The sequence below is a fragment of the Phoenix dactylifera genome, unplaced genomic scaffold, assembly GCF_009389715.1.
Source record: "Phoenix dactylifera cultivar Barhee BC4 unplaced genomic scaffold, palm_55x_up_171113_PBpolish2nd_filt_p 000853F, whole genome shotgun sequence".
Lineage (NCBI taxonomy): Eukaryota > Viridiplantae > Streptophyta > Magnoliopsida > Arecales > Arecaceae > Phoenix > Phoenix dactylifera.
The window spans coordinates 145516-164500 of record NW_024068217.1 but is presented as its reverse complement, the minus strand read 5'-3'; the positions used below and the strand labels follow the sequence as shown (position 1 = coordinate 164500).

At 36.9% G+C, this 18985-nt stretch overlaps 3 protein-coding genes across 3 annotated transcripts; all 3 read right to left on the bottom strand.

The window, feature by feature from the left end:
• LOC120107414 (long chain acyl-CoA synthetase 1-like) lies at nucleotides 1–636 on the bottom strand. The gene is made up of 3 exons (XM_039120683.1): nucleotides 555–636; nucleotides 396–435; nucleotides 1–295 (listed from the first exon to the last, which is right to left on the bottom strand). The coding sequence occupies exons 1-3, from the start codon at nucleotides 561–563 to the stop codon at nucleotides 96–98; spliced, it is 249 nt and encodes an 82-aa protein (XP_038976611.1). The 5' UTR covers nucleotides 564–636; the 3' UTR covers nucleotides 1–95.
• A 2956-nt stretch (nucleotides 637–3592) lies between these two features.
• LOC103698099 (miraculin) lies at nucleotides 3593–4388 on the bottom strand. Its single transcript, XM_008780073.2, has one exon. The coding sequence runs from the start codon at nucleotides 4386–4388 to the stop codon at nucleotides 3771–3773; it is 618 nt and encodes a 205-aa protein (XP_008778295.2). The 3' UTR covers nucleotides 3593–3770.
• A 6676-nt stretch (nucleotides 4389–11064) lies between these two features.
• LOC103700375 (F-box/LRR-repeat protein 3-like) lies at nucleotides 11065–14365 on the bottom strand. The gene is made up of 2 exons (XM_039120680.1): nucleotides 13782–14365; nucleotides 11065–12483 (listed from the first exon to the last, which is right to left on the bottom strand). The coding sequence occupies exons 1-2, from the start codon at nucleotides 14143–14145 to the stop codon at nucleotides 11564–11566; spliced, it is 1284 nt and encodes a 427-aa protein (XP_038976608.1). The 5' UTR covers nucleotides 14146–14365; the 3' UTR covers nucleotides 11065–11563.
• Nucleotides 14366–18985: the final 4620 nt, after the last annotated feature.

The following is an 18985-nucleotide window of genomic DNA, read 5'->3' as shown; positions in this document are numbered from 1 at the left end:
AACAAGCAAAACAACCTATAATATAAGAAAAAGAAGGCATGCCTACAATGCTGCATCAAAAAGGATAAAGAGACTAACCAAGATGTTAGGAAGCTTTACAGTAACTTTCTCTCAGTTTTGGTAGTAAGAAGGGCCACCAAGATGATTTCTTGATTGCTAGATATAGTTAATATGTGTAGACAAAATCTCAAGAGACTAACCATCTGGAGGAATTCATTCCAGGAATGCACTTTCACTCCAGAGTTAGTGGCAGCATCAATCTGTTCCCTTGTTGTTGAAGCAAATGAAACAATCGCTGTGATCAGATAGAAGTCAGCAAGATGTCAGCCAAAGACGTTTAAACAACTGGGTTACTGGAGTACACAATATCACTATTCAGAACTTTTAATTCACACATTTCAGTCGCTGAGCAGATTTGCAATCGGCAGATAGAATCTGCAAAACGAGAGTTGGTTTAGAGTTCAAGAACAGAACATGCCATATGGATATGGTCGAAAAATAATGCTCAATGCCAAAGGAACCAGAATATTGGAAAGAAAGTACTAGATGCTTACTTCTTTCATGTTCTTATCTTGGACAAAAACAACATCAACTTCAGCATGCTCTAGAATCAAAACAAGAGCTTTCCCACAGCACTCCTCTCCAAATCAACAAGAGCCGGGTAAGACTGTAACTCTGTAAGAGGGTAAGAGGGAGAGAGAGAGAAGAGAGAAAGATAGAGAGAGAAACCCTAGCACAGTAGCACTCGAAAATAGCAAAATCGGAAGTAGGGAGCCTAACCTGAGAGCCGACGACGACGAGCCGACGACGACGACGAGCGGAGAAACCCTAGCACAGTAGCACTCGAAAACCACCACCGACGAGCCTCCCCCGCTCTCGTCTCGCCTCTGCACTCGACGAGCCGATGACGACGAGCCGACGACGACGACGATGACGAGCCGACACCGAACCGTAGCCGACGACGACGACGATGACGACGGTCTCTTCCGGCTCCGGGCTGGCCCTCTGCAAATCCCCAAATCGGCAACGGCAAGCAATGAAGCAATGAAGCAAATAGGGAAATCGCGATTCGGCTACAAAATAGGGCTAACAGTAACAGGTTATGACTTATGGAGTTATGGGAAATCGCTTCGGGCTTGGTTCGGGCTGGCACTGGGCTCGGGCTTGGTCCGGGCCCGGGCCGGGCCAATGGGAAACCCGAGCCCGGCCCGATTAAAATTTGGGTTTAAGTTCCCAGCCCGAGCCCGGCCCGATACAAATTTGGGCTCAATTTTCTAGCCCATAGCCCGGCCCGCGGGCGGCCCGGCCCGCGGGCGGCCCGGCCCGATGGGCTTCGGGCCGGCCCGAGCCCACTTCCAGCCCTAGAAATAACTACAAGAGGGGGCACGTACGAAGAATAAAATAAAACTAAAACTTGGGAGGGGGCCATTAAATGGGATTTGATGGGGTTGGTGGTGCAAGAAGTGGGTTAGGGGGAGCCGAGGTTCAATTAAGGGGGAATCTCTACGGAGGGTTTCCCGCGCCTGATATAGTTACAAAAGCAAAGGATGAGATGCCTTCATGGAGGGGCCTGGTGGTCCATTGGCTGGAATGATTCCTTTAACTCAGAGGAATTGCGTTCGCTCCTGTGAGAACATTGAGATAGGATGGATATGGAAACTGGGAGATTATTGCTTCAAAGGGTCTTCTATGGAAAAGGCCTCCCTAGAATGCACCTTTGGCTCTTCCACGTCCTCTTCTGCCCCTCATAGTTCTATTCCATCTTTTTCTTAATCCTAAACAAACACAGCCTGTGAGAATGGTCCCTGAAATGATGGATACCTTGTGCAGAAAAGGCCTTTTTGGTGGAGAGGAGATCCAGAGATGGGATAAGAAGGCAGGCATCCATTGGAGATGCTCTTGAACTTCTTTGGGGAGAAGAGGTCGATGCCACAAGTTTGATATTTGAGTCTAGGCACTCATTAATGCCTGAATGAAGTGTAGGATTATACTAGTTATGGAGTGGTAGATGATACATCCTTTTCTGGCAGAAAATAAAGCTTAAAGAATCAAGAAAAGCTTTAGTAACTAAAAAATATCACTCAAAAAGTCACCGTTATTCTCATGGCTCCACTTGAATTGGTACCATCATTTGTGCCATTTTATGGAGCAAAGTGATTGATGCAGGGCATCTGAGTCTACGTAGATTGCTCTTAAACAATAGATTAGGCCACATGGTAGTTGGAGTGAGTTTATTTGATGATCTGACAGTTGGGTTTACTGCACTACTTTCTTGCTGGAGCCGAAGATTGAACTGTGAAACAACAACTCTTAGGAGTCAAAAAAAAATCTGAAAAACTAAATAAAACTATTATAACATAAGAGTATCATCTAAAACTCTTACACATCACTCCGTGGTTTTCGAACCATGCAAATAACATATAGGTCGAGATTGGACAATGCAAGTTGAGTGATTAGATTGGTCTTGGCAATAACCTCATGAAGTCTTGATCATTAGAAATAAGGCTGCTTTGAATTGACCATCTGCAACTTCCTCATAAAACTTACTGCCTCCTTTAATTTGTTGTCCAAGGCATAAAGACTAGTTTGAAAATTCTGGTCCAAGACATATAGGACTGTTGATTCACTCTAGCTTTTTATCAACTTTGCTCACCTTTTCCAGCTCTATTTTGGAAGGATGCCCATTCCAGCATAGCTTATATATACATAATGACATGCGAGAGTGCATTTTGAGATGAATTTGGATTTGTCTTTACTTGTTCTTTACTTGTTGGCCCTGTCTCTCCTTTGTCTCTATGCATGATTTCCATCTTTTTCTTGTGATGATTTAGCATTTCTTCTTTTTTTTTTTGATGAAAAAGAAGGGGAAACGACTCAAATTTTATTAATCAATGGAAGGAATAATTACAGAGGGACATAGACAGTTTATTACAATAAAAGAAAGGAAAAGGAGGAGGGGAAAGGAAGTGTTGCAGGAACAATTGATTATGAGAATGATTTTTTTTAAAATTTTGATTAAATTAGTTTTCGAGGATCGAAGAGTTATTATTATTGCTTTGAGATTATTATGATTTGATCAGTAGCCTTGCATGCTTGTATATATGGTCCGTTCGGTAGGTATGCTGCGCCTGTTGCGTTCTGAATTTAGAATGCACTCCGGATTCGGGGCGTGACAAATTAGCTCTTAAATTATACTTTAGAGCATCTTAAAGATCTTGCACTTAGTATCTTGATTTTTTATAAAAATTATCAAAAATAGCCCAAATCTCTAGAGCAACCTTTACGACATTTCTCCCATGGAGATGACCCTTGAGAAAGTAACAAGGACCTCACAACCATTGACAGTAACTAAAGAGAGCACGTTGATAAGAAGAATATTTCAAAAGAACTTTCAAATCCTTCGCCACATCAATTGCTCCCCAAGAAATCTTGAAAGCACTACAATAGATAAACCTTCCTCAGTGGCATGGTCCTGAGATAATGTTTAATGGTTGTGAGGAATGAGTGATGCAATATTTCCTGATTGCATGGCGTACAAACCCTTTTCTTTGTAATTGTGCACATATAATATTAATTTGTTAATCGATACGAAAACAAACATCAATAGGAGCTTTGTATATTTAATTATCTTAAAACAATTCAAGATACATGGAGCACATTCAGCCATCAGAATTATAAACAATACTCTCAGGACTTTTATTTAAATTTAATTACCACACGACTAATAGTCCCATTCCGTTCTTGCTTACTAGAGAGGAGCAAGACCCAGTTTATGCCCCTCTGAACTCAACCGGGAGTGGTGCATCGGAGTTGATCCCCAGCCATAGCCTCCCGTCCTCCCGGTATACACCCAAATTCCCACAAACAGGCTTGCATATATCACACACCGTGGGACAGAAAACCAGCTTATAGGCACCACGATCGTTCTCTATCTTGAACCAGTTGGCCAACGTCTCACGGCCGGGATTCCCGGCGACGCCGCCCGTCGTCACATAAAAACGCCCGGCGGCGTCATCGAAGTCGAGCTTCCACACTGTAGACTGCACACAGATGGTAACAGCCGAGAAGACAATATTTAAGTCCGTCGATGTATTGATGGTGTCCTCCTCGGGATCGGCCGGCAAGAAGGTGAGGGGAAGGCCATTACTGGTTGGAGAGATTGCAAGGGTCACATCCAGTGGACAAGAGTGGTTCCGGCTTGCAAGGGTAAGACCGCCGGCGACGTCAGTGATGCCGGGGTAGATGTAGTATTCTACCCCACGTCGTAGCTCGTTGCCATCCCTGTCGAGGACGACCTCGGCGGCTGCTAGTGTTGTGAGGGAGGAGAGAAGGAAGAAGGCCGAGAATAGAAGAATTAGCTTCATGGTTGATGTGGTAGGGTTGGGCATGCATGAATGAAGGTGAGGGATCCCTGGTCGTGTTTCTATAACGTTTGGACGAAAGCTACAAGTGCATGCACAGTCTGACACGTAACTTTGACTTGTAATGAAGATATATTTTGTCCAATGTACATGAAGAGGTCAAGAAAAAATTGGCATGAGATTGAGTAAAACCTTCAGAGACGTGGGAGTTCAGTAATTAGAATCTTATCATTTTGGAGGCGACTTGAGAAGTCTATCACGGGACGCCATGTAACTAGATTTGTCGATCCATAAACATGGATTCAGTCCAGGTTTGATGAAGCCTGTCACGAGAACAAGGCTCGAGTTTTATTACTTGGATGCAGAACCGCCATTACACTGGTTTCGGGTTATTTAACATATAGGACATGAAAACAGTGTTACAAGTTATAAATTGTTAGTTTTCCATCAAAATTGTTCATATTTGGTGTTTGATGTTTGTGTCCTGTGTCTCCGAGTCATGTATATCAGCAGTTTGTTAAATTAAGTACCAGTTGTGGCCTTCATGATATATATGGGGCCTTCATGCTCGGTTCTCTGTGACATAATGTTTCAGGAACATGGTTGAAAGCCTCAAAGTCTCGGAGAGTATTTAGATCCAGATATAACCATCTGAAGTCAACCTGAGCATTGGACCTGGACGTGGTACCTACAAGAGAAACGGATTTCGACTTCTAGCTACTGTCGGTCCGGCCTATTTACCAATCAAACTCTTGGAGCAGCTTTTGGAGACAACTACTGTGACTTTTCTAGGGTTACGTGCCTTCTTTTTCAAGGTTCCAAATTTCAAATCCACGAGTCCAGTTAAAGACGACGACGGATGAGTTTGTTGTCTCAGCTGCCTAGTCAAGTGTTGATATGCACATATATATGGATAGATATCGCCAGATCATTTGGATAAGGTTCGATCAACGTTTTGCCAAAGAAAGGAGGTAAGCTTCATCTTCTGTGCCATTTATCTGAAATTTCAGGCAAAGCTTAAAGCGACTAGTTTTGGAACAACCTAGGTGAACTAGCTTGTGTGAAGAGTCCTCTATTAGGCAATATGCTACTCTTCGCTTAATTGCTACTCATAATTATTATTTTTGGTTTTACTATTTCCCGTGCCTCCAATCTAAACTCAAGCCGAGGAATGTGACAATCCGCCACACACATGCACGCATGCACGCACACGCACACACGTAGGATGGGGATCCCACGAGCATGCTTGGCGACAACCTGTCAATAGTCTACATAAATGGGCAGAATAATAATTAAAAAAAAAATCAACTCTTATGTAATTTTCAAGAATCGGTAATTCAAATTCCAAAACATTTCTCGATTTGCATATTTAGATAACTTAACCAATCTAATTCACATATTTCTACATACAACAGCAGTTGAGAGATTCTACACACAACAACATTTGAAATGTTTTAAACAAAATTGTAAAGGCTGGTATGATGGCTAATCTAGAACCTCACACTTGTCTCATAAATCTGATCATTATCTGTTCACTTCTAAGCCAAGGGCTTTGTAAATATATAAAATTCAAAAGAATGAGCCAATAGCTCAGTAAGTAACCAAAATATAATCAAATGAATCAAATAAGTGTAACTAATATGAGTGCATGATACAAAATGACTTATCAAACAATATACTATTTTGTGATCAAAGTCATACATTTAACTTTGATATATTGTAATATATATATATATATATATATATATATATATATATATATATATATATGAAGATTTTTTTCCTCGTTTTTCAATCTATGAAGATTTTTTTTTCTTTTTTTTTTTGCTTAAGCAGGTAGTTCATTCCGGACGAGTATGGATGCACCCAATAAAATCAGAAAACAAAATACCTTAAAGTGCCTAAAGCAACTCTCCATCTTCAGCCCATAAGGCACTACCGGGATGATTGGCCACATAAACCGGCACCCAGTCCGCAGCCCCATTGGCTTTTCGAAAAACATGCTTGGCTTGAAAGGCTCCTCCATCCCTCAATATTGTCCTGATATCTAGGAGCAATAGGTGGTCGCAGCTGTTACCCCTTGAACCCCCCAGATCCGACTGATCACCATGACTAAATCACATTCCAAGATAATAGAGCTAGCTCGTAAATCGTGTCAGGCATGACGAAGGCCTGCCCAAGCAGTCCTCAGCTCCGCACTGGAAATCGAGATGTTGAATAGCTGACAACCACCTGCAGCCGCCACCACCCTGACGTACGAAGAATTTTTACAACGAAGAAATAGAGGCCGCGGAAATAGTAATATATAGTAGTAGAATTTCTAACCAAGTATTTGACCATTCACTGGTCTTACTCATGCAGCCAAAGAATTGTGAAGCCTTAATGCTTCATCGGCACTAGGAATTTGGCCTTCTATATTGTTTGATGTGCCTAAAAAAATTTCTCCACGAACTTTAGATCGATTTGTATGCTTATGTTTACGTAACAAGCTTCTAATTCTTCTCATAAGAACACTAAAGCTCTGACCTATCATTCAACCAAATTTTGACATATTTTAAAGAAAATTTTATCTAAATCTCCACTTAGTGAATAGGAAGTGTTAGGTATTTACTTGTGTACAACTATTTTTCTCTTGTTGTAAACTATCTTTTCATCTATGTGATGAACTAGTTTGATGCATGCTATTTGTGATTGGTTCTCATGCCATAAGAATATCAGGGTAATTTGAATATGTTTTCCCCTAAAAGTGTTTCTAATATTTTGAAATTGATCATGTATGAAGAGTATTTGAGTATGTATACAAATATTTTCCTTTTTGGCACAACAGGAGGATTTGTATAACAAGCAGGAATTGGTGAGATACATCAGAGCATTTACTGATGAGTTGCCAATGCAAGCCAGCAAAAGGCGAGCTTGATGAACTTCTGGTATCCACTAACGAGACTTAAAAGAAGTTTCAATCCATGAAATAATGCAAGATATGGCTTTCCTAGTGCCTTAAAAGTCCCGTGATCTTGGAATATTCGCCTTTTCCTAAATTTCCTTATAAAGCATCACTCTTGTGGTAGCTTTCGGAGAACAGGAAAAAGTTTGACATTAGCTTTGCTAGACCTCAATTCCAAAGTTGAGTTTTGGTGTTAGTAGGGCTGCAAATAGGTCGGGTCGGGGGCCGGGCTGCAAATGGGTCGGGTCGGCCCGTGACCCGACCCGACCCAAATTTTAGGACCCGTAGGGCTAGGTCGGGTCCTAAATTTGGACTCGTTCTATTTTTCGGATCGGGTCGGGTCCATCCAATTTTGATCTGGATCTGAATCCGACCCAGCCCATTTTTTTAGAGATCAGTTTTTTACTATTATATAGTGGAACTTTGAATATAAAAATACATAAATCCGAATCCGACTCAGATCCGACCCAACCCGAATGATCCGTCGGGTCAAAATTTGTAGGCATGGACCTGATCCGATTTTCAACCGGATCGGATCCATGTCCAAATTTAGGACCCAAACAAGAAAACGGGTCGGACCGAGGTCACTCAGGAACAATTAAGCATCAAGACAGTATGAATGACTTTTAAAATTTGAACTTTTTTCAAAAAAGAAACAATTAAAATTTTTATTTAAAAATTTGAACCTTGTGAAAAAAGGTAAAATTTCGGGCTATCTTCATAAAAGGTTAAATTTTTAAAGTTGAAAATCATAGAGAAGAAGATCTGGACAACTTCTATTAGGCAATCGGTGAAATGTCTTGTGAAATTAAACCCACTTAATATTGATTATATCTATATAGAGGAGCTGTAATAGATTAAACTCTGAACTAAGCTGTTGTCTCATATTTCTACATATCATATAAATATAGTACAGATCAATTAAATTTTTATAAATCACAGTATATCAAATAAAAAAATAATTAAAAATATTGATATTTTTGATTAAATTCTTGTTTTATCTTTATTATCCTTTGGTTCCTTGATTTTTTTTTAATTTGTTTTTTCTTAAACATGCATTAGAGAAGAAGATCCGGAAAACTTCTATTAGGCAATTGGTGAAATATCTTATGAACTTAAACCCATTTAACATTGATTATATCTATATAGAGGAGCTACAATAGATTAAACTCCCAACTAAGCTAGCTTTTGTCTCAGATTTCTATATATATATATATATATATATATATATATATATATATATATATATATATATATATATATATATATATATATATATATATATTTATATAGTATGGATCTATTGAATTTTTATACATCGAAGTATATCAAAATAAAAAAATAAATAAAAATATAGATACTTTTGATTAAATTCATGTTTTATTTTTATTATCCTTTGGTTCCTTGATTTTTTTTAAATTTGTTTTTTCTTCAACATGCATTGGATGTCTCCTAGAAAGTGGAGTAAACCATTATGAGAATCACTTGGGATGGGATAATTCTGAGGAGATCGCTCTGACTTCCACGTTAGTTGGTGAATGCAGAATAGGTATGAGTGTCAAGTTTAGCATTTTTTGTGGTTTGGTTTCCAGGATATCATTGCAGTTGTCATATTTATATGCACGATTGTTTAAACATAAATTGTTCTTGAGTGATTTGTAAAAGAAGGTAGGAATCAGCTGGTGGACCTAAAATTATGCTGTGTCGAATGTGCGAACCATTCTTTTTTTGGGTGCAACGGCAGCTCTCACATGATGAGTGTGGGTGTAACCAATAAAATCAGAAAAAAAAGAGATAGCACAAAGGATAAGACATAGACACGTGGTTCTCCTAAATAAAACCTCCAGAGTGATGAGCCGCGAAGGAAACGGCCCAGTTAGTAGCACTATTCGCCTTTTTGTAGACATATGTGACCCGATAGAAGCCACACTCTCTCAAAAGTCTACGGATGTCGTGGAGCAGCGACCTTCCGCCAGCAGCACAACCACAACCCCGACCCCGAACCCACTCTATCATCTAGCCGAGTCCCCCTCGAATAGAATGTGGTTTGTACCCAACATATTTCTCACATAGGTGATGCCCTCCCATGCGGCTCTGAGCTCGGCATTGATAATAGACGTGTTGAAGATCCGCCGACCCCCAGTCGCTACTAGTCTGGCGTCGTAATCTTTGATGATAAATTCCACACTACCATTATACTCTTCCTTTCAAAAATTACCATCAAAGTTCACCTTGAGAAAGCTGAAGAGTAGGGGCTCCTAGGATACAAAGACGGTCTTGGGCGCTATAAGAGCAAAATGGGAATCCCAGATTTTCCTACCCATCCTGAGGGACGACGATACAATAGTACCAATAACCTCCGCCGCATGAAGTAGAACTCTGTCCGCCACCAACCTTGGATGCGCTCTGCAATCCTCGAAGATTCGGACGTTTCTATCTTGCTAATAATGATAGGCCAGATAGGCAACCCTGATCCATCGGTCCTCAAGGCCGGGACTCTATGAGAAAACCTCCAGGAATTCCAGAAAATCCTTGGTCGACATCTATCCCTGCCAAGGGTCGAGGGAGCCCGAGGTGCACCCCTAGATCTGAGCAGCCCATGGACATCCGATGAGGATATGGAATATAGACTCCATGTCCACCATCCGATACAAAACCTTTAAGGTTAGTATCTTCACACGAGACTTCAAGTCGTGCGAGTTACTATAAGATATAAATTGCTAAAGATTTATACTTTATTCTGGATAGCGCTTGAAATCATACAAGATATAAATTGCATATAACTATATTTATATCTATATTTGTTTTATTTGACAAATTCATATATAAATGTGGATTTTAGTTAAATACAAAAATATATATCCATATTTATTTTAAATTGATACGGATATAAATATGAATATAAATCGGATAATTAAATTTTATGATCATAGAACCAAAGAAATTGATAAGTGAAAGAAAAATCAAGTTAATAACATGCTAATGCAAACATTTATTTCTTTTAAAAGTTCAGAAGTATTATATAAAATTAAATAGAATAACAAATAGAATCAATTATTCGGACATAAATTGGATTGTCTATCCATATCAATATCCATTTTTTTTTACGAATATAAATGCGGATATAAATATTAGTCGGATGTTCAAATTTCTATCCATATCCGAATAGATTTGGTTATGACAACAGATTTGGACGAATATTATTTTATCCACTTTCATCCTAGTTTTGGAACATACACAGCAATGACAAATACACTCAGTCTATATACTAGCTACGGGGAATGCTATGCATCTATGTATCTATCTGTTTGTTTCGTTATACTGCCTTGCACTTTATCCATCGTTCTTGCTATAGACACTTTGTATTAAGAAATAGGTAGTCATCTAGGACATTACTTTAATAATTCACATTCCTCTAAATGATTTCGAATAATAGGGCTGTCGATAGAGCCTTTGTTAAGTTAGAAAATTTCATCATTTTGCGAAGCCTAAAGCAGAACCAAAACATAAAATGCTAAACAGCACCTGCCCCTCCAAATCTTCAGAGGCATTTTAACAAGCAGAAAAACCTCAAATACATTTGGATTTCTCCACAAGACAGCTCACTTTACCAGTCTAATGCGGCAGTGGTGGATTGTTGAAGTACACGAGCAGGTAAATGGAATCACCAACTTCGCATGCATTGCTCTGCCGATCACCAACTTCCACATGGAACCAAAATCTAAGCAGTGATACAACAGATGATATCTAGCATTTTTCTTGTCTTTTTAAGCATACCAAGATCCAAGACTGGACAAAATCTTGCTCATTGTGGATCAGAAAACACGTCTTGAGAAACAGTTCATGCCAAGAGTTAAACAGAGTCTGCAGGTCAAACAATATATTGGATCCAGGCACACTGCAACCCATTAAAACAGCTCGTCTCTCCTGCGTGTCGGATGTAGAAATCGGGCGATGACCTTCAATTCTAAAGCATGATGTGCATATGTATTAGGTAGAGCCACTCAGTTTACTCTCATTTATTCTGACATCCTCCAAGTAACAGATCATCAAAAACAGGAGTCGGCTGGGAAAATATCAACATATTAACACAACTCTGGTGATACAGATATCAAAAGATTTACAAGCAATAGATATCAAGCAAACATGATACAAATTCAGAGCACCCAACAATGTACTTTATCTTGGTTGTTAACAATTGGATGCTGGTTATGACATGACAATGTCAATGGAGCAACTATCAACAAGGAGCCTTCCGTTATTCGGGTCTGCCTTCAAAAAACATGTCGACCATAGCATCACTCTCTGATAAGCTGCCATCAAAGTTCGTTTTACAGTGTTCAGGAAACTGTAAACCAGCTTGCTCACAACCAAGCCTTGTAACATTTGGACAGGACCGTAAGTCAAGATACTCCATGGACCTGCAGTACTGTAATATTGTGCCTACTCCTGTAACTGTGATCCTTAGGCAGTTACTGGCCTTCAAAACTTTCAAATCTGACTCAAAGCCTCCCATTCCTAGCGACTGAAATGCTGAATCTGTTACTTTATCACAGCACCCAATATCAAGAGCCATAAGATATCTACAATTTGACAGCAAGCAGTTCAAGGATAAGTCGGTGACGTTTAAACACCAATCCATTCGCAAGTTCTTCAGGCTGTTAACACAGGCAAGCGCTAAGGATTTCATTGACTCATCAGAAACATCACGACATCCACCAATAACCAGGGTCTCAAGGTTATGGCAGGAGTTAGCCAAGGTAAATATGGATTTATCACCAACTTTGTAGCAATCCAACAGCTTTAGGGTCTTCAGATATGATGAAGAGACCTCAGCAACTCTTGAAACTCCAATATCACTAATCTTGCTGCATTTACTAACATCCAAATATTTAATAAAACGACAGCCATTAGCAAGAAATGAGAGCCCGGAGTCGGTTATGCTGTTGCAACCTGCTAATCCTAGCTCTTCTAGGTGAGAGCAGCTCCTGGATAAAGCTTGCAGTAGATCATCTGTGATGGACTTGCAGCCAGCAAGGTGGAACCTTCTCAAATTGCAACAACCCAGTGCAACAGCTGTCAATCCCTTGTCTGTAAGTTTTCTGCAGTGCGAAATGTCCAAGGATTGGAGCGTTGGAAGGCCATTTCCCAGAATTAGCATCCCGGAATCAGTAACACCTGTCCAACGGCACACACATAACTTTTATGTGAGATGAAATGCATGATAACCAGTTCCCCAAAACCATGAGTAGACCAATTCATGAATATAAATAAATATTCGGCCTGCATAAAGAATTTATTCTCCTAAGTTTTGGACTAAAAAAAATATTGGCTTACATGGTCAGAATATGAATTCTCCTCAAAGAGTATTTGCTCATTAGCAATGTAGGACAGATGCAGTTCATGGTAACTTGTTCCATACCACAATCAAACAAATGTAGCAACTAAAAGAGACAGAGAGTTTCTCAAATAATACGATGAAGCAATGTGATACTTGAAAATGAAATTTCATGGAATAAAAATAGAATATCCTGCCTTTACACAAATAACTGCTATCCCTTTATTAAGCAGAGAACAAAAGTTTTATGAAACTAATTCTCATGGGAAAAATCAATAAAAAAAATCCCTCACACTGAATTGTTTGATTAAATTCTAATCACTCAGGAAGACTTATTCACTCTGAAAAAACATTTTACTGTCTAAATAGACTGTCAAGTTTAAAACTTAATGAACGAGCTACAGTTTAAAAATCTCATTAGGGGCAACATACTTTTACAAAATTACACCAACAGCCAAAGAAGAGTTCCAGATTTCAGAGCCTAACCAAAAACAATAAATTTTCCATACAAACAGCTAATCTCAGAAAGCAAAGAAAAAATTTCATCTCATAATTCGGACAACTACCGCATGCTGTATCATTTCAATTTAAATAATTAACGACAACCAACAACAAATATTCAAACCATATACAAACAAAACACAACCAACACCATGCAACAATTAAATCAAATTCTCGTCTTTTCTACCAAGACAATATTATAATAGAGTAACTTTGAAAACAATATTATTATCTTTCTTAAATAGAGTCAGAAGTCTACAACCGTGTTTTGATTCTGAGTTCTGACGAAGTCCATAACTGTGTTTCGGTTCTGAGTTCTGACCAAAAAATAAAAAAGAAAATTTCCACCAGATCATATCACCATCATCACTAACTTGGAAACCTCTAAACCAAATCAAAAATTAAATGATTTAAACAAAAGGACCAAAGTCCAAAGCCTAAGAACAGGTATCAGGCCATATATCAGTAAAAATGAACCCCATTTTCTTAGCACCCAACAAACCAACGAAATCAACAACAACACAATATTCTTAAATTCAGTCAAAATTATCTTCCAAGAAACAAAACAAACTGAAAAACATAACAAAAGCGAAGAGAGAAGAAAGAAAAATTGACTATTTCCCCGTAAAGAGATCACCTTTACAATTCTGGAGATTAAGAACTCGCAAGACCCGGAACCCGGCTGCAATTACGGAGAGATCAGAATCGGTGACGCCGGGATAGAAGGAGCGGGAGGCGGACTGGGAGAGGTCGAGCTCGACGAGGCCGGAGAAGCGGTCGGCCATGCGGCGGAGCATGGCGGGGCCCGCCCGGGCCCGAAGGCGGCGCCGCTCGGAGCTCTGCAGCCGGAACCACCGCTTGCACACGAGGCCAAACGTGTCCTTCTCCTCCTCCCTGTCCAGCGTCGCCAACACCGCCCGGAGCTCGTCGTCGGTGAGGGCCTCGTTGATGCATACCTTCGCCCCATCCTCCTCGCGCTTGGCGCTCTCCCGTTTTGCCATGGACGCCGGAGATCGGATGGGGTATCGATTTGGGCCGGCCAAAGAGGGGACTAGGGTTTGGGGGAAACCCTAATCAGCTCTCCGGTTGGAGGAGGACGAAGTAAGCTGCAGCCGGGTGACCGCAAAGTAAGGTCGCTTTTTTTTAATCGGCTGTCCAAGGCCTATCCGGCCGAATTGTCTGAAAGGCCTCCACTGCCAATAATCAGGCCCTCTCCACCACTACTGGGCAGCTCTCTCCAAAAGTTCATGCATTCCTTGCAAACTAGATCTAATAAGTAGTATAGGTCTGAACTGCAAAGCCCCAGCCAGGCATCGAAGAATCTGAAAAAATTATCCATTTAACTTATCTAAATTATCCATTCACTAAACAAAAGAATATTGCCATCAATTGCCATGGTATATTTTGTAAGTCAATCACTAAGACAAGCATGGGATAAATGAAATCTCATTCACTACAAACACATTCATATTAATAATATTATTAATATAATTTTATATTGAAATAATAAATAATATTTCATATAAAAATTTTATTTTAGATAATCTATTATATATAGGTAAAATAATTATTATATCAATTCTGTTATCTATTATATCTATCATATATAACAAACATCCATTTAACTTATCCACTATACAGACATTCACTATAAACACATCCATATTAATAATATTATTAATATAACTTTATATTTCAATAATAAATAAATTTGTATGTATAAATTTTTGTTTTAGATAATCTATTATATATATGTAAAATAACTATAGCTATTCATCAAACTTTCTACTTTTGATGAGAGCTAATCATATTCATCAAAAAAATTTTCTCTCAATAAGATTATAAATATCAATACCTTTCTTCTTGATAAATAATTTTTTAATTTCAATAAATAAATATCTTATAATACATTGTTTAGTATTATATAGTTGATTTTGATGTCAATAATAACTATTATTTTCATGTCAATTATTTTTAACTAATTTTCTTTTTTTGAAAGTTTATTTTTGCAACAATATGTCTCTAAAAGATATTTGCAATTTAAGAAATAATACTTTCACCAAGTGAGATGTGATTAAAAAGTATTATCATTATTTTCACTCGTTATTGATACAAAAAGAAGTAGACCTATAATGATCACTTATTAATAGATATTTGTTATAATTGGTATTATATTATCTGTTCCCTTAATAATAAGTATAAGGATAGAAAATAGAATATCTTACCATTATCAATATTAACTATCAATTATAAAAGTGTCAATAAGACTTATATAAGTGATATTAGTATAATTGATACTAGAAAATATTATCTAACCAAAATAGACTAGTTCTATAGCTATCTAAACCAATATTACTACATCAATTTAGATATTTGATGAGAGTAATTTGGCGACATTGTTATATAATATTTCAAAAATAGTTGTAAACATAAGAAAAAATGTTTGCTATTGTGTGAACTTTATTTAGTGAGTTATTTTGGATAATAAATAGGACTCTTATTTAATACGGAACTTTATTTTGCACCATATTAATGATATTATTAAAATATTTTTTATTTTGGGTAATAAGTAGGCTTTTGTATATAGACACACATAAATATATATGTACATATATAATAACTATAATCATTCATTAAACTCCTTACCCTTAATAAGAATTGATCATATTCACCAAAAAAAATTTGCTCTTAACATATTTATAAAATCTTAATACCTTCTCTTTTGATCAATAAATTTCTTATTTTTGATAAAAGAATCACTTATAACATATTATTTAGATTTATAATAGTTGATTTTGATGTCAATAACAACCATTATTTTCATTATTTTTTCAAAGTTCAATATTTTGCATCAATTTCTCCTAAAAGAAATTATATAATTTGAGTTTTTATCAAGTGAAAGGTGATTAAAGAAAGTACTCTCATTATTTTTATTATTATCTATTACTATTATAATAGTCATCATAATTATAATTTTAAATACTAAATCAATAAAATAATATATTTTGTAACATTAATAATATGGATATTAATGATGGAAGTTTCTGCTCGGCCAGTATTAAATTTAATTGCTTAATGCACAATAAAGTTTGGCTATTGAAGCCTTCTATTTAGTATAATTTATTATATTCTTATATTACATTTTAAAAATTGTTAAAAAAAATTGTACCTCACGTACTCCTATATATATATATAAAATAGAGGATTAATTTGTACAAACTGAACACCAGAATTAATGATGTCAATATTAGCATGCTCGATCATCACTAAAGTTTATTGCTTAATATACAATATATATTAGTAATAGTGGTACTAATATAGTAGGCTATCATTAATGCATTACTTAATGTGCAATAAAAATTTGGCTATTGAAGATATCTATTTATTGTAATTTGTTATATTATTATTTTGCAGTTCAAAAATACTTGAAAAAAAGTAAGTATATATATATATAGAGGGCAGAGCTCTTCATTCACGATATGGATGCCAGTATTAATGACACTGATAATAATATACTCGGTTATTATTAAAATTTATTAGTCAATATATAACATGTAATAATAATCTCAGTATTAATGTGCTTAACTATCATTAAAGTTTATTACCTAATATGCATTTAATATGCATAGGTATCTGCTATAGAGCCTTCTATTTATTATAATTTTTTATATTATCATATTATATTTTCAAAATAATATTTTTTAAAAAAACATACCTCATGCATTGCATAGAGCTGATGTTACATATGTCGATATTAATTACAAGAATTTATGCACCAGGCTCAACTAGCCCACATTCACTGTTAGTACTAATGACAGGAGTTTCTACTCAACAATTATTAAAGTTTATTATTTAATATGCAATTTAAATTTGGCTATTAAAGCTCTCTATTTATTCTAATTTATTATATTATTATATCGTGTTTTAAGAATAGTTGAAAAAAGAGGAAGAAATCGTACCTTAAGCATTGTGTAAGTATAAGCTAATTCATTTCAATTATGAAGCAAAAAATATAAGTTTTGGTTATAGCAAAAATTTTCAACCACATATCCTGAAATAACTAAAATATCCTCCATTAAACTAAAATAAAAAATTTTAAAAATAATAAAATATCCTATAGCAAAAATATCTGAGTGAGCACCTCATCCTTTCCCTCCCATTTCTCTTGCTCCTATTTGTTGATATGTACGGCAGAATTTAAATCCAATTGAAGAGTTTTAATATATTCATCCATTTGTTTAGTTAAAGAAAAAAATAGTTAAGGACTTCGGTTACAAATTTTGCAATCATTTCTCTCCTTCCAAAACCTCCCCTGCCTTATCTATCTATAAACCCAAGCCATCCCCTTCTCCTCTTTAATTAGCAATTTAAATCTCTCTCTCTCTCCTCATATTGTGTCATTATGGTGCAGAGCTCCACACTCCTTACACCTTTCCCGTGGAACATCTCCATGTCCAATATCTGGGTTCACAGAACTCTCGACTCATTGGGAGAGTCAAACTTTCTCCTTGTTTTCCATTTGTTCTCCTCATAAATTCCTTCGATCTAATATAGTAGATGGTTTTTTGAGGTTTATGCATATTGTTGGTTGGAGCTAGCAAGGTGTCAGAAGGCATAAGAAAAAAGAGGAGTCAGAAGCAATCTCATGGATGCATGATCCCACAAAGCAACCACAGAGATCATAATTGAGGAGGGGAACCTTGAAACAACATCTACTTGGAAGTTGCAGTTTCATATTTTTATGTTTAATCTCATTGATGGGCATGAGATTGAAAATGGTGCTTCCTTTCCCCTGTTTTATCAATTTGATATCTTGAGTTCTATTTCAAACTTTGGTTAATCCCCCCTCCTTTTTTTTTCCTTTTTTTGAAGGATGATAGAGGGACCAGAGGACTCACAAGATGGGGATCATCTCTTAATTGCCAGAATTGATGTTGATGTCTTACACTGTTTCCCATGACAATCTTGATGCTCTAATTGCGGTAAGTAAGCAAAATTAGATAGTAGAAAGTATAACATCATGATGAAACTACAATGGGACTGACAGGGAAGTGGTAGAGATCATGGATGATGATGAATAGAATGAACAAGGTTGCAGAGGCTGATTTGGATCATAAATATTTTCGTTTCACCATCATTTTATGCTGAAAGATTTGTGCCTTATTTGATTTTCACCTATGTCGGCGATATTTTCTTCTAGAGTATTCTTGCGAAGGTTTTGTATTAGTTGTCCATGCAACTTTGATTTATCTCATTAATGTCTGCATTTGGACAATCTTTCATGGATATTTCTTGATTTAATAATAAGCTTATAACTTCTCTTAAGAATTATTAAGATATGCATTGCTCTTTGAATGACAGTTTAGATATGTTAGATTTCTTTTTTCCAATTATTTCATTAAGATTTAGAAATTTGGATTTTGACATTAATTAACTCTAAGGAGATTCGAGAAAGATAGCAAGGTGTTCTCCAATTGTTAGCTCAGTTCATGGCACCTCTCTCATGAGAGCGATGAAAAGATACCGACAAAGGTCACCATACCATGCCCTCCTCTGTTTTAGGTGTCCATGGAATTAGGTTTGATCACATGGTTGAGAGTTTTGAGAATAGTTGTGGAAGCATGTGAATGACTCAAAAATTATGGATAGATATTACTCTTTTACCAAACTCGTAGAATCCTTAGGAGAATTCAGAGGTAACATATTTAATCTTAGGATGCGAGAATCTTGGAAAGATGTTTAATGGGTTGCTAGCCATAAGGTAGGATATTAGATTATGATCCAAATATTATATTCGTTTACATAGATAGGTATGTTTCTTTTTAAGATGGTTCAAGAGCA